The following is a 16,263-nucleotide window of genomic DNA, read 5'->3' as shown; positions in this document are numbered from 1 at the left end:
TTCTTGTCACATTTTTTGCTTCCTGTCATGCTACACCCTCTTACTCTCCCTTCCAGACCTCTTACATGAACTAACTTAACTTCCTACACCCCGTACACTTTTTTGTCATTTCTCACCCTTCTTCTCCGCCCACTTTTCATCTGGCATAACTCACCCCCTCCTCTCTCAGATGTGGCTTTCAATAGTAGCCATTTTTTTCCTTCAACCGCATTTCAGCGGTAGCGCCAAGAGGCACTTTCAAGGCCAATAAAGCGCTCTATAAATGACTCCCGTTCAATGTTTTTTCTTGTTGTTCAAATTCTGTATGATTTCTTTCCCCTACGCCCGCCTCCATTCATTCACACCTCACACCCTCTACTCCCCGACTCTTGTCTTCACTCCCTCACATTTTCTGTCGCCCTCTTTCTCGCTTCATTTCTACTTTCTTCTCAATTTTAATCTAGCTTTTTTAGTGTGTGTGTTTTTTTGCAGTTTTATTTAGCGTCAACTCGACCCGAAAGTATTTGAGTTTGACACCTCCCCCACTTCTTTTTACTCTTTAATGCACTTTCCCCTTCCACTGCCTCCTCTATGACGGTGTCTACCTATTCCTCTACTACCACCCTCGCACCTTCTTCTGACTAGACACCCTTTACTGTAATTTCCTATGTTTCTCTCCCCGTCCTTTTATCTCCTGTAGCCAGCTCTTCTCCTTCCTTTTCTCTCCCCGCTTCCCCGTCACCTCCACCAGGTTTAAACCCTCTCCCCGCACTCCTCTTTCTTTTCAACTTTTCCCTACCTCACTTACCATCCTGCCTTCTTCTCCTCCACTACTCCCCCCCCCTGCATTAGGCCGGCCCCTCGCTGCCCATCGCGCTCCTCCCTGTCCCCTTTTCAGAAAGATCCTATGTTTTCATCTCCCCTTTCATCACCACTATCCTCAGCCCTCCTCTTCATCTCTTCCGTCTTCATCTCCTTCCCCCACTGCCCTTCCCTCGCCCATCAGTCAGCCCACTTCCCTCCTTTACTGCTCTCTCCCCTCCACTCCTCTCTCCCCTCCACCCTTCTCACTCCCAAACTCAGCTTCCCTCCGCCCTGTCGATCAACTGAACTTTCCCCTCATTCACCTCGCCCTCCCTCCTCAGCACCTTTTTTCCGACTAGCCCCCTCTCTTATACACCTTTCTTATCTCGTCCCTCCTCTGCTTTGCCGTCTCCCTTCCACGACCATGTCACCTCTCTCCACCCTGTCCACTTTCCTCTCATCTTGACTCTCTCGCATTTACTGTATCCACACCCTCTTCATCTGGTCTTCTCCGCCTGCCCTCTACGCCACCCCCTGCTTTCCACAACTTCCCTATCCACCGCTCTCTCCCTCTCTACTTCCTGCTTTGCATCTCTCTCCCTTGCCTGTCTCCTTTTTTATCTCTCACTGTCTCTCGTATTCAGCCCTCCATACCACCACACCCACCACCACCACCACATCCACCACCACCACGTCCATCACCACCATGTTCACAACCACCACGTCCACCACGTCCACCCCACCACGTCCACCCCACCACGTCCACCCCACCACGTCCACCACCACCACACCCACCACACCTACCTCCACCATGTCCACCACATCCACCACCACGTCCACCACCACCATGTCCACCACCACCACGGCCATGTCCATCACCACCACCACGTCCACCATGAGGACCCTACCACGTCAACCACCACCACGTCTACCTCCACCACCACCACATCCAATACCACCACCACATCACATCCACCACCACGTCCACCACTACCACGTGCACCACCACCACATCCACCACCACCACGTCCACCACCACCACATCCATCACCCCCATGTCCACCACCACGTCCACAACCACCACGTCCACAACCACCACGTCCACCACGTCCACCACATCCACCACCACGTCCACCACCACCATGTCCATGTTAGAAATGGGATCCCTGGCTGGCCAGGGCTTGCGCCAAAGTCAGTCAGAGACCACCACTCCTAAGTCAGGGCAAGGGAGTTACACGCCAAGATAACCCCTGCTCACCCTCTAGGTAACGTGGCGCGAGCAGCAAGGCTAAACTTGGAGGCGATATGAGTTAAGTATTTGCGCACGCACCCCAGCAACAACACCCAAGGCCCACCACAAAGGAAACTCCACACACGGTTATATATAAAAATAGCCTTTGTATTACACCAAAACACATTAGATAAAAACACACATTTTACAATGTGCCAACAGGCACGGGCAGAATTTACAGGGGATTATGTACAAGACAGGGCCACCTGGACCACTGTCAGGAATCAGCACTTTTAGAACTTAGAATACAATACTTGTAGGCCTAGAACTTAGAACATAGAGCCTACCGGACAATACCTCCCGACCTGGTTGCAGGGATAATGCGAGGGACCTCCTTAGTAAACTTGAGCGGGCGGCCCAGCGAAGCGGCACGACTCAGGGGAGAGTGGTGCGGCTCGAGGCTTGAGCGGGCGGCCGGCAAGGTACAAGCGTTTCTCTGGGACGACCAATGTGTGCGGCTCAGAAGAGGAGGGGAAGACAGGATGCGGGCGGCCCAGCTCAGGGGAGAGCGGCGCGGCTCGAGGCTTGGACGGGCGGCCGGCACGAGCTGCCGAGGGGAATGAGCTAGGCACATTTCAGCGAGGCCCAGGGGCCCAAGGGAGATCAGACAAGTCCCAGCAATTTGTCAGGGAAGGCACAATAGAGTCCACTGGTCCTGGGACTCTGGCCAGGGGGCGAGCTCAGTATCAAGCCCTTGGAATATCACTTAGAACATAACAGAAAATCACTGTAGCACAAAACAAGTAACTACTGGTAATCAGGTAAGTACCACCTACGCAATCCTAACCACCTTAGGAACAGGTCACGCAGGGAACCAGGACCTCACTAGCACCACCGGTACTAGCAAGAACAACCAACTAAATATCACCATACATTTAGGGGTCTAGACCTGGGGACAAAACACATGATGCATAAACATACATTCAGAGGTGCAGGGAAGGAAAACACATGATGCATCAACAATACATTCAGAGGTGTAAGAACACATGACGCATCAACCCACGTTCAGCGGTGTAAGGAACAAGGCACATGATGCATCTACAATACATTCAGAGGTGCAGCAAAGAACACTTCGCATAAATCACATTAGCATAGAACTTACATCAAAGTCCAGGGTCCAGGTTGCGCTACTGCGCCAAAACCTAAACGTAGCAGCTGCCCACAAAGTGCTGGGCAGCTGAGGGACAGAATAGGGGGCCTAAACGCTGCAACTGGCACTAAGTGCTGCGCAGCTGGGAAAAGGCCAGGGATGAAGGAGTGCGCCTCACTCCTAAAGTCCAAAGTACATGCCCCTAAAAGAGAAAGACCTAAACGGTGCAGCTGCGCGCTAATTGCTGGGCAGCTGGAAAACAAATCTGCGACAGGGCCCTCACTGGCCCCTCAGGAACAAAACTGCATCAACTGTGGGAGCCATCTGGCTCTGGGAAGAATGGGGCCAAAAACAGGTGGGAGCCACTCTGGCTCTAGGGATCACTGCCCCTGGGGAGCGCACTGGCTCCTGAAACCATCATGCCCCAAGGATACTGTGCTTTCAAAATAACTGGGCCACCCTGGGAGCCATGCACGGGCTCTTGGAGATAATAAGCAGTACTGAGCCATCTGGCTCTTAAAGGAATCATGTCTCCAACTGTTGGGGCGGCCCTGTCGCCAGCGGGGCCGCCCAGGCGCCTACAATGTGCCTCCATGGGGCCGTCTAAACAACTCAGGACAGCAGCCCCCTCTTTACTCACCGGGTCTCTGGACGCGGTGTGTCTCTGCTTCACCTCGTTCCCTCTTCTGGGACCGGGGCTCAGATTGAGGAGCCCTCACGGCTCGGCGGCAATCTTCTTCCGGGGCTCCCTCCGGGTCCTGGGAGCCCTGCAACCTTTTGGGCGGCTTTCTGCTGGTCCACCGGTGCTCCCAACAGCTCACTGGAGCCCGGGCAGCATGCGGCCATCTTTCTCTGTTGGCGGAATCGGGCAGCCAATCACGGTGCAGCGGCGGGCGGGACTTCCCCGCAAAACCAGATGTCCCGCCCCGAGTCAGGCACCGTAGTGCCTGGCTTCCTGTTTTGCGGCGCTCGGGCCGCGGCGGTGTATCTCGGGGGCATTTAAGAGGGGTAGGCACCCTCGAAATTAAATAATAAGAAGTCAAGCGAGGTAGGCACTCGCTGGGGCCCAGGGACCCTTCGCAGAACGGGGCAAATGCCGGGTGGGCACCGGCTTGGATAAACAGCGCTCCCAAGCGCTGTGGGCATGAAAACAGCGCTCCCAGCGCTAAAGGCAGGATAAAGCGCTCCCAAGCGCTAGGAAAGAAATACAGCGCTCCCAGGCGCTAGGAAGGCACAGAAAGCAACACAGTCCTTTGGCAATCCAGCATCTCAGCAGTCCAGGGGCTGGGCAGGGCTCAGGGAGGCAAGCCTTCCCCTGAGCCCAAGCAGCAGCAGGCCCCTGGCAGATTCAAGCAGCAAACAAGAACATTTTCATGGGGTCACAGCCCCTCTTTTATACACCTTTTCTTTTGTCTGTAGGTGCAGGGTGGGGGCAGAACCAGTCGCAGCTGGTCTGTGAGCACTGTTGATGGCTCAACCACCCCTTTTATTCATCAGGCAGGCTAGGGTCATCAGTCGCACCACAGGGGGCGGAGCCAGCATTGTGTGGGGGAAACCCAGCCTCATTCAGGACACAGGCGCAGCCCCTCCCTCACATCAGCATGCTAATCTCTCCATTCACCACCGGGGCAGACCCACACAGACTTCCTGGAGCCTGGCATCCCAGCCAGCTCCAGCCAATCACACGCCAGGCATATTTTACACTAATATGCCAACTCCTAGAAGTGGCGCTTCCGCACAAGACACAGTCATGCCACATACATCGTTGCGAAGCATTCAATCACACGAGTGTGCACATACCAAACTTGAGCATGCACGCCTCACGCATCAGGAACTACCAGGGACACAGACATTCCCCATGCATTCCTATGGGAGAGCAGGCCAATCTCACACACGCACTGAGGGAGCACCCGCACTTTATACTGCGCCACAGTGTCAAAGTGCGCAAAGACCAGAAGTCACTAGGCAAAAAGTTCAGGGGTGAACCTGCCAGAAGGGCCAAGTCCAACAGTCCACCTCCACCACAGCCGTGTCCATCACCACCACCACGTCCACCACGAGGACCCTACCACGTCAACCACCACCACGTCTACCTCCACCACCACCACATCCAATACCACCACCACATCACATCCACCACCACCACGTCCACCACTACCATGTGCACCACCACCACATCCACCACCACCACGTCCACCACCACCACATCCACCACCACCACCACGTCCACCACCACCACGTCCACCACCACCACGTCCACCACCAGATCCACCACCACCACCACCACCACATCCACCACCACCACATCCACCACCACCACATCCACCACCACCACGTCCACCACCACCACGCCCACCTCCACCACATCCACCTCCACCACATCCACCACATCCATCACCACCTCCACCACCACCACGTCCACCACCACCATGTCCACCACCACCATGTCCACCACCACCACGTCTATCTTCACCACCACTACATCCACCACCACCATGTCCACCACCACGTCTACCTCCACCACCACCACATCCACCACCAAGTCCAAAACCACATCCACCACTACATCCACCACCACTACCATGTCCACCACCACCACCACAACATTCACCACGTCCAACACCACCACCATGTCCACCACCACCACTTCCACCACTGCATCCACCACCACCGCGTCCACCACCACCGCGTCCACCACCACCACCACCATGTCCACCACCAACAGCGCCACATCCACGACCACACCTACCTCCACCACCACCACCATGTCCACCTCAACAACGTCCACCTCAACGACGTCCTCCACCACCACCATCACATCCACTACCCCAACGTCCACCACCACGTCCACCACCACCACGTCCACCACCACCACGTCCACCTCCACCACGCCCACCTCCACCACATCCACCTCCACCACATCCACCTCCACCACCATGTCCACCACCACGTCCACCACCACGTCCACCACCAGGTCCACCACCACGTCCACCACCACCACCACGTCCACCATCACCACCACGTCTATCTTCACCACCACCACATCCAACACCACCGCCACCACCACGTCTACCTCCACCACCACCACCACCACATCCACCACCAAGTTCAAAACCACATCCACCACTACATCCACCACCACTACCATGTCCACCACCACCAAGACAACATCCACCACGTCCAACACCACCACCATGTCCACCACCACCACGTCCACCACTGCATCCACCACCACCGTGTCCACCACCACCACCATGTCCATCACCAACAGCGCCACATCCACGACCACACCCACCTCAACCACCACGTCCACCACCATGTCCACCTCAACGACATCCTCCACCACCATCACATCCACCACCCCAACGTCCACCACCACCACCATGTCCATCACCAACAGCGTCACATCCACGACCACACCCACCTCCACCACCACCTCGTCCACCTCCACCATGTTTACCTCAACGACGTCCTCCACCTCAACAACGTCCTCCACCACCACCACATCCACCACCATCACATCCACCACATCCACCACCCCCACGTCGACCACCACGTCCACAACCACCACGTCTACAACCACCACGTCCACAACCACCACGTCCACAACCACTACCTCCACCACTACTACGTCCACCACCTCCATGTCCACCACCACCAAATCTACCACCATCACCACGTCCACCATCACCACGTCCACCACCACCGCGTCCACCACCACCGCATCCACCACCACTGTGTCCACCACCACTGCTTCCACCACATCCACCACCACCATGTCCACCACCACATCCACCACATCCACTACCCCAACGTCCACCACCACGTCCCCCACCACCACATCCACCACCACCATGTCCACCACCACCACCACCATGTCCACCTCCACCACCACATCCACCACCACGTCCACCACTACCATGTCCACCACCACAACCATGTCCATCAACGCCACCACCACATCCACCACGAGGCCACTACCACGTCCACCACCACGTGTACCTCCACCACTATCACATCCACTTTCACCACCAGGACACCACCACATCCATCACTACATCCACCACCATGTCCACCACCACCACGTCCACCACCACCGCGTCCACAACCACCGCGTCCATAATCACCACATCCACCATTACCGCTTCCACCCTCACCGCGTCCACCCTCACCGCTTCCACCACCACCGCGTCCACCACCACTGCGTCCACCACCACCGCGTCTACCACCACCGCGTCCACCACCACAAACTCCACAACCACCACCTCCATCACCACATCCATCACATCCACCACCACCACCATGTCCACCACAACGATGTCCTCCACCACCACCACGTCCGCGTCCACCACCACCATCACAACATCCTCCACCACCACCACCACCGCCACCACCACGTCCACCACGAGGCCACCTCACTCTATCTATCTATCGCCCTCACTCTATCTATCGCCCTCACTCTATCTATCGCCCCTCACTGTATCTATCTATTTATCTATCGCCCTCACTCTATCTATCTGTCGCCCTCACTCTATCTATCGCCCTCACTCTATCTATCGCCCTCACTCTATCTATCGCCCTCACTCTATCTATCTATCGCCCTCACTCTATCTATCTATCGCCCTCACTCTATCTATCTATCGCCCTCACTCTATCTATCTGTCGCCCTCACTCTATCGCCCTCACTCTACCTATTGCCCTCACTCTACCTATTGCCCTCACTCTACCTATTGCCCTCACTCTACCTATTGCCCTCACTCTACCTATTGCCCTCACTCTACCTATTGCCCTCACTCTACCTATCGCCCTGACTATCTATCGCCCTCACTGTATCTATCTATTTATCTATCGCCCCTCACTCTATCTATCTATTTATCTATCGCCCCTCACTCTATCTATCTATTTATCTATCGGCCTCACTCTATTTATCTATCGGCCTCACTCTATCTATTTATCTATCGGCCTCACTCTATCTATTTATCTATCGGCCTCACTCTATTTATCTATCGGCCTCACTCTATCTATTTATCTATCGGCCTCACTCTATCTATCGGCCTCACTCTATCTATCGGCCTCACTCTATCTATCGGCCTCACTCTATCTATCGGCCTCACTCTATCTATCGGCCTCACTCTATCTATCGGCCTCACTCTATCTATCGGCCTCACTCTATCTATCGGCCTCACTCTATCTATCGGCCTCACTCTATCTATCGGCCTCACTCTATCTATCTATCGCCCTCACTCTATCTATCTATCGCCCTCACTCTATCTATCTATCGCCCTCACTCTATCTATCTATCGGCCTCACTCTATCGGCCTCACTCTATCTATCTATTTATCTATCGCCCTCACTGTATCTATCTATTTATCTATCACCCCTCACTGTATCTATCTATTTATCTATCGGCCTCACTCTATCTATTTATCTATCGGCCTCACTCTATCTATCGGCCTCACTCTATCTATCGGCCTCACTCTATCTATCGGCCTCACTCTATCTATCGGCCTCACTCTATCTATCGGCCTCACTCTATCTATCGGCCTCACTCTATCTATCGGCCTCACTCTATCTATCGGCCTCACTCTATCTATCGGCCTCACTCTATCTATCGGCCTCACTCTATCTATCGGCCTCACTCTATCTATCGGCCTCACTCTATTTATCGACCTCACTCTATTTATCGACCTCACTCTATCGACCTCACTCTATCGCCCACACTCTATCGCCCACACTCTATCGCCCACACTCTATCTATCTATCGCCCACACTCTATCTATCTATCGCCCACACTCTATCTATCTATCGCCCACACTCTATCTATCTATCGCCCACACTCTATCTGTCGCCCTCACTCTATCTGTCGCCCTCACTCTATCGGTCGCCCTCACTCTATCGGTCGCCCTCACTCTATCGGTCGCCCTCACTCTATCGGTCGCCCTCACTCTATCGGTCGCCCTCACTCTATCGGTCGCCCTCACTCTATCGGTCGCCCTCACTCTATCTATCTGTCGCCCTCACTCTATCACCCTCACTCTACCTATTGCCCTCACTCTATCGCCCTCACTCTACCTATTGCCCTCACTCTACCTATTGCCTCACTCTATCTATTGCCCTCACTCTATCTATTGCCCTCACTCTATCTATTGCCCTCACTCTATCTATTGCCCTCACTCTATCTATTGCCCTCACTCTATCTATTGCCCTCACTCTATCTATTGCCCTCACTCTACCTATTGCCCTCACTCTACCTATTGCCCTCACTCTACCTATTGCCCTCACTCTACCTATTGCCCTCACTCTACCTATTGCCCTCACTCTACCTATTGCCCTCACTCTACCTATTGCCCTCACTCTACCTATTGCCCTCACTCTACCTATTGCCCTCACTCTACCTATTGCCCTCACTCTACCTATCGCCCTGACTATCTATCTATCGCCCTCACTGTATCTATCTATTTATCTATCGCCCACACTCTATTTATCTATCGCCCACACTCTATCTATCTTTCGCCCACACTCTATCTATCTAGCGCCCTCAGTCTATCTATCGCCGTCACTCTGTTTATCTATCCCCCCTCACTCTATCTATCTGTTTATCTATCGCCCTCACTATCTATCTATCCCCCTTCACTCTATCTATCTGTTTATCTATCGCCCTCACTATCTATCTATCCCCCCTCACTCTATCTATCTGTTTATCTATCGCCCTCACTATCTATCTATCACCCTCACTCTATCTATCTGTCACCCTCACTCCATCGCCCTCACTCTATCTATTTATCTATCTATCTATTGCCCTTAGTCCATCTATCGCCCTCACTCTATCTATCGCCCTCACTCTATCGCCCTGACTCCATCTATTTATCTATCACCCTGACTCCATCTATTTATCTATCGCCCTGACTCCATCTATTTATCTATCGCCCCTCACTATCACCCCCACTCCATCGCCCCCACTCCATCGCCCCCACTCCATCGCCCCCACTCCATCGCCCCCACTCCATCGCCCCCACTCCATCGCCCCCACTCCATCGCCCCCACTCTATCGCCCCCACTCCATCGCCCCCACTCTATCGCCCCCACTCCATCGCCCCCACTCTATCGCCCCCACTCTATCGCCCCCACTCTATCTATCGCCCCCACTCTATCTATCGCCCTCACTCTATCTATCGCCCTCACTCTATCTATCGCCCTCACTCTATCTATCGCCCTCACTCTATCTATCGCCCTCACTCTATCTATCGCCCTCACTCTATCTATCGCCCTCACTATCTATCTATTTATCTATCTATCTATTGCCCTTAGTCTATATATCGCCTTCACTCTATTTATCTATTTATCTTTCGCCCTCACTCTATCTATTTATCTTTCGCCCTCACTCTATCTATTTATCTATCGCCCTCACTCTATCTATTTATCTATTGCCCTCACTCTATCTATCGCCCTCACTCTATCTATCGCCCTCACTCTATCTATCGCCCTCACTCTATCTATCGCCCTCACTCTATCTATCGCCCTCACTCTATCTATCGCCCTCACTCTATCCATCTATCGCCCTCACTCTATCCATCTATCGCACTCACTCTATCCATCTATCGCACTCACTCTATCCATCTATCGCACTCACTCTATCCATCTGTCGCCCTCACTCTATCCATCTGTCGCCCTCACTCTATCCATCTGTCGCCCTCACTCTATCCATCTGTCGCCCCCTCACTCTATCCATCTGTCGCCCTCACTCTATCCATCTGTCGCCCTCACTCTATCGCCCTCACTCTACCTATTGCCCTCACTCTATCGCCCTCACTCTACCTATTGCCCTCACTCTACCTATTGCCCTCACTCACAGATATCTATCTATCTAGCGCCCTCAGTCTATCTATCGCCGTCACTCTGTTTATCTATCCCCCCTCACTCTATCTATCTGTTTATCTATCGCCCTCACTCTATCTATCTATCGCCCTCACTATCTATCTATTTATCTATCTATCTATTGCCCTTAGTCTATAAATCGCCTTCACTCTATTTATCTATTTATCTTTCGCCCTCACTCTATCTATTTATCTATCGCCCTCACTCTATCTATTTATCTATCGCCCTCTAATTATCTTTGTTCCACACTAAACATCCATAAAAGGATTTATCTTGGTTTAGATGGCCACTTACATTTCAGCATGGTATAAGAAGTATATTTTATTATGACCAATACTAAATCATCATGGCTACCTGTGTAGACGATTTAAGTGTTGCATATTGATTTTGCCGTCAGACATCAAGTCCATACGTTTATAAAACACACTTATATTAGGTCTGTATGTCAGTAATTGATCTGAGGTTTTGTATCCGATGATTCATAAATTAATACAAGCGTCTATTTCTAGTATTGAACAATTATTCTATACCAATACGAGAATTTGTTTAAGTTACATCGAACACAGTCGCCATGTTTTATGTTCCGGTTACTGCATGCACATTTTGGCGCCTTGTAAAAGTTTACATATTGTAGGGGACGCTCGCTTTCTGACAGCTTGCTGGTTTGCGTGCTGACTATTAGCGCTCTCGCTCGAATGCCCAGCAGAGGAAAGACCAATTATTCAGTCATTTTCTCCAAGCTGAAGGGGAGCTCGGCATACTGAAAGTGCTCATGGCCCAATGTGGACGGTAGGTAACGTGTGTGGGCATGCAGGACGGAGATGGGGAAATATGAGTCCTGGAAGTCCAACGCTACCATCCAGTCTCCCGGGTGCAAGGCAGACAGGACTTGCAAGAAGATTTTGAATTTCCCCTTTTTCAGGAAGAGGTTAAGATGGTGCAGGTTTAGCATAGGACAAAGGCCTCCATTCTTGGGCACCAGAAAGTAGGTGGAATAGCAACAAAATCCTACTTCTGATGCAGGCACCGTCTCTATAGCTCTCTTGGCCAAGAGAGCCAGAACTGCCGGACGGAGCAACAAGAGGTGGTCCTCTGCCAGTCGTAAGTGGGTGGCATGGGTTATGAGGTAATCTTAAAGGGGAGGGAGTAGCAGTTTCGGACGATTTGCAAAAAACAATGGTCCCATGTTACTAACCGCCAGTGGTGCAGATGGCATTTCCTGCCCCTCAATGGATGCCCATGATAGTCGAAGAGCAAACTAAAGAGGTCTGGAGGCTGCAGCTGCTGGGGGTGGTGGACTGACCTGACCTCTGGCTACCTGTCCCACGTGATCTATAGGACCCACGTCCTCTGCCTCGAAAAGGCTGGGAAGCCTGTTGGGTGATGTGGTTGGGAGGGTTTGGACACAGTTGAGACCCCTTCTGTACCCACATTAGGGGCAGAAGGAGGACTGAGAGTGGTGAGGGGCAATAGACAAGCTCAAGGACCTGGCCATGGCTCTGCTTCCCTTAAAGCACTTCAGCTGTGAGTCCGCCTTCTTTCCAAAAATGAAAGCCATCAAAGGACATGTCCATAAGCGAGCCTTGGACATCCCCTGAAAAAAAACAGTTGTTCTCAGCTAGGCATGGCGCTGCAGGGCCACCAACGATGAAATCTATGTACTCAGTGAGTCGGTAATTTCCAGTCCACATCATATGATGAACTTTGCTGCGTCTCTCCCATCAGCAATAGCTAGGGAGAGTATGGCTCTGGAGTCCTCCAAGACCATAGGCAACACCTGCGCAACTGAATCAGAGATTGTAAGGAATATCGTCCCAAAAGGCAAGTGGTGTTCACCAACCGCAATGCAAGACTGGCGGAAAAGAACATTCTCTTGCCAAAGGTATCCAGACTCTTGGATTCCCTATCCAGTGGAGTGGTAGGGGACGCATCAGGGTTAATCCTAGAAGTGGAGGCTTGGATCATCAAGCTCTCCGTGGTGGGGTGCAGCGAAAAGGAAACTGGGGTCCCCAGGAGCGGAGCAATGGCGGCGGGTAATTGTCCTATGCACAGGAGTTCCTGTGCAGGGCTTGGACGAGACCCCAAGTAGGACATCTATGAGGGCTTCCTTAAAGGGGCGGCAAGGTGCGGAGGGAGAAACTCCCGGCTAAAGCACCTATTTCAAGACATTTGTCTTGACTGCCACAGTGGGTAGCTGAAGGTCCAAGACCTCAGCTGCCCTGTGCACCACCATAGCAAAAGAGGCTCTCTCCTCTGTAGGCATGGTAGCAGGTGATGTGTCTAACTCACTGGCCTCTACCCCTTCCTCATAACAGTTGCCCTCATTCTCATCTAATCAATGCTGGTATCCATAAAAGTCCTCTGACCCCTCCTATTCATCTCCCTTTTCAGTCCTGTCAAAAGTAAAAGGCACTGGCTCTGATCTGGAAAGCATAGTCCCAGTCGGCACCAGAACTTGTGTCGGGTGACGCCCACCCGGTGCCATGTCGAAGACAGGAATGATGATGGAAATGGCACTGCAGTGAGCTTCAGCACTGGAAAAGGTGTTGAGAAAGGTCATGGTCTCGCTAGTTGCTCCGCTCTGGATCAAACAAGGCATCCATGATGCCCAACTGACGCCAAAGGTGAACCCGCCAGCGGGGATCCACTGGGGTGGCTCCGCCTGAACCTATGCGGCCTGAAGGTACTCCAGAGGGCCCAAGCCCCCCAAATATTAGGTGTATGGCCTCATTAAATTCTTTAAGCTGGGCAGGGTTCGTTCCAACTTCAGGAAAGTCACGGAAGACTTCAACGGGTGCGGCAAAGTTGAAGACCTCTTTGACTTCTTATGCTTGTGGGACTTACCCAACGATTTCTAGTGCGACAACAATTGCCGGGTGCCGCTAAGTGAACGAAACTGGGACCTTCCACGTAACTGGGATCTTGAGCATCATGGGGTCGTACAACCTCTGGCAGCGACGAGTTGAGGGATCGCTCGGTCAACGCCTTTGGGTGCATGGCACTGCATTCCTCCCAGGTTTTGGAACCGTGGCCCGCTCCACTTCAAGCACCATAAGCACACCAAGTAGTGGTCTTTCAAAGGCATCACATGGTTTGAAACCAGCCAGTTTCTTAAATGGTATTCTCCTACAAGGAGAAAAATTCTCTCAAAAAGAGTAGACAAAAAAGTCGGAAAAGGCCAGTCAAAAATTGCCCGAGAGTAGCTCCGACCAGATCAACCCTATCTAAGACGGAAATGAAAGAACTGACATCAGCATGCCAGGGTGTAGCCTATAAAAGTACTGTGCACGTCACTTCCAGTGCAGACAAGGCAGATGCGGAGCTTAACAATTTCTCCAAGTGGCACGCAGGGGTACTGCTCATACAAGGTCCCGATCCAGTCTGAAGCCTTGGGATTATTCCAATGTAAGGAATCTGCAACTACAAATCTCTATCAGATACACACGGTTAAAAAGAAGTCAGGTAGATTCAACAGTGCTACATTATAATGTTTAAAAATTTAGCTTTACAAGTAAAACAGCTTTGGTTGACTAATTGTATTACTTTGTTTACTGCATTGTTTTCTAATTGAAAAGTGCATTTGAACATTTCTTATAATAGAATACCAGCCATATCCATTTATGATTTAATTGCAGAGTTATGTGTCACCCCTTCAGAGGCAACACAAGGGCTTACCTGATCAGAACCTTTAAAATTGAAGCTCACAGGAAACTGAGACGTAGTAAGTATTCGAGCAGCTAGGCCTGGGTGTTCTCCATAAAAGAGCCATGGAAGATTTGTTCGCCTGCAAATAATAAACATGCCCACTGACACATAATTTAACAAACATTTTATTTTATATGTAAATGTAGGCAACTTAGAGGTATGAGATACAACAAACAGAGGTTGCAGGACTTACCAAAATGAAATGGAATGAACAGATCCCAGACCTGCAGTTTTTCTGACAATGTCCTGAAACAACCCACACGCATCAGAGTTGGTTGATCCTATGGAATGCATGTTCATCACGCACATGTTGCCAAGAGCCTGGCAAGCTGTAAGATTTGAGTACAGCTGCAAGAAAAACATAAAATAAATTAACAATCATGTTAACCATAACAATCGTTTGAATAAAATTGCATTTTCCATATGCATTATCTACTGAATTGTTATGTTAGGTTATCATCATTTATTTTGCGCACAGATGCTCCAGCTAAGGAGCGTCCTGGCGCATGGAAAAGGTGAACATAACACAACGCAAAAGGAAACAGAAAAGTGTGGGAGTCAGTATAAAAGCAGTTAAAACAGGTGAGTTTTCACGGCCCTACGGAATGCTAATAGATCCTCTAACAGGCGGATTTCCAAAGGGAGAGAGTTCCAGAGAGCCGCAGCTCTCACACGAAAAGAACGACCGCCCATCCGGCTAAGCCTGAAACACGGGCTAACCGTAAGGGATTGCCCAAGAGATCTGAGAGAGCGAGTCGGGACATAGGCGGATAAGAGATTATTGAGGATCTCTGGTGCCGATCCTTTTAAAATTTTAAAGGCAAGGCTAGGGACCTTAAAATGGATTCGGCTTTTAATTGGTAGCCAATGTAGGGACCGCAGAGTATTGGAAAAGGGACAGGACCTCGGCAGACACACCACTGCTCTCGCAGCCGCGTTCTGTAAGCGCTGCAGGCGAACAATCTCAGATTGGTTAACTCCCAGCAGGAGCGAGCTGGCATAGTCCAGTCGGGAGATGATCGTCGCTTGGATGACCAACTGTCTTCGTCGGGGCATCAAAAAATTTGAGCACTGGTCTCAGCCCACGCAGGACACCAAAACAGCATGCCGCCACTCTCTTAGTGTGGGTAGTAAAACAAAGGGTGTGGTCAAGCCACACTCCCAAGTTTCTAAGTTCCATCACCGGTGTAGGGGCCGGCCCTAGCTCCAGAGGCCACCAAATGTCCCCCCAGCGATCCGTTCCCCTTCCCACGATCATCACCTCAGTCTTTTTCGCGTTCAGCTGGAGACAGTTGTTATTCATCTAGCTGGCCACCTCTCTCAGCCCATCTCGGAACCTGGGGGCATCCTGTTCGGCATCCCCGCTGATCGTGACCGCTTGCTGTGTGTCGTCGGCATACAAGACCATGGTTAGGCCCCACTGCCTGGCGACATCAGCCAGCGGCCGCACGTACAGATTGAAAAGCGTGGGACTCAGCGAGGAGCCCTGAGGGACCCCCAGGTCCAGCTGATGGAATTT

The 16,263-nt window shown here is 51.8% G+C and overlaps 1 protein-coding gene across 2 annotated transcripts in view; it reads right to left on the bottom strand.

Annotated features, from left to right (window-relative positions):
• The window catches only part of TMEM67 (transmembrane protein 67), a 1,133,211-nt gene that overhangs the window by 840,087 nt on the left and 276,861 nt on the right, over nucleotides 1–16,263 (bottom strand). For both annotated transcript variants that reach the window (XM_086965990.1, XM_086965991.1), the window contains exons 8-9: nucleotides 14,938–15,092; nucleotides 14,715–14,823 (exon numbers count right to left, since the gene is read on the bottom strand). In XM_086965990.1, the coding sequence (XP_086822116.1) occupies nucleotides 14,715–14,823; nucleotides 14,938–15,092 (264 nt within the window). The remainder of the gene's footprint in view (nucleotides 1–14,714; nucleotides 14,824–14,937; nucleotides 15,093–16,263) is intronic.

This window comes from Lissotriton vulgaris, chromosome 4_1 (genome assembly GCF_964263255.1).
Source record: "Lissotriton vulgaris chromosome 4_1, aLisVul1.2, whole genome shotgun sequence".
Classification (NCBI taxonomy): domain Eukaryota; kingdom Metazoa; phylum Chordata; class Amphibia; order Caudata; family Salamandridae; genus Lissotriton; species Lissotriton vulgaris.
The sequence above is the reverse complement of the archived record's forward strand: the minus strand, read 5'-3'. Positions and strand labels throughout refer to the sequence as shown.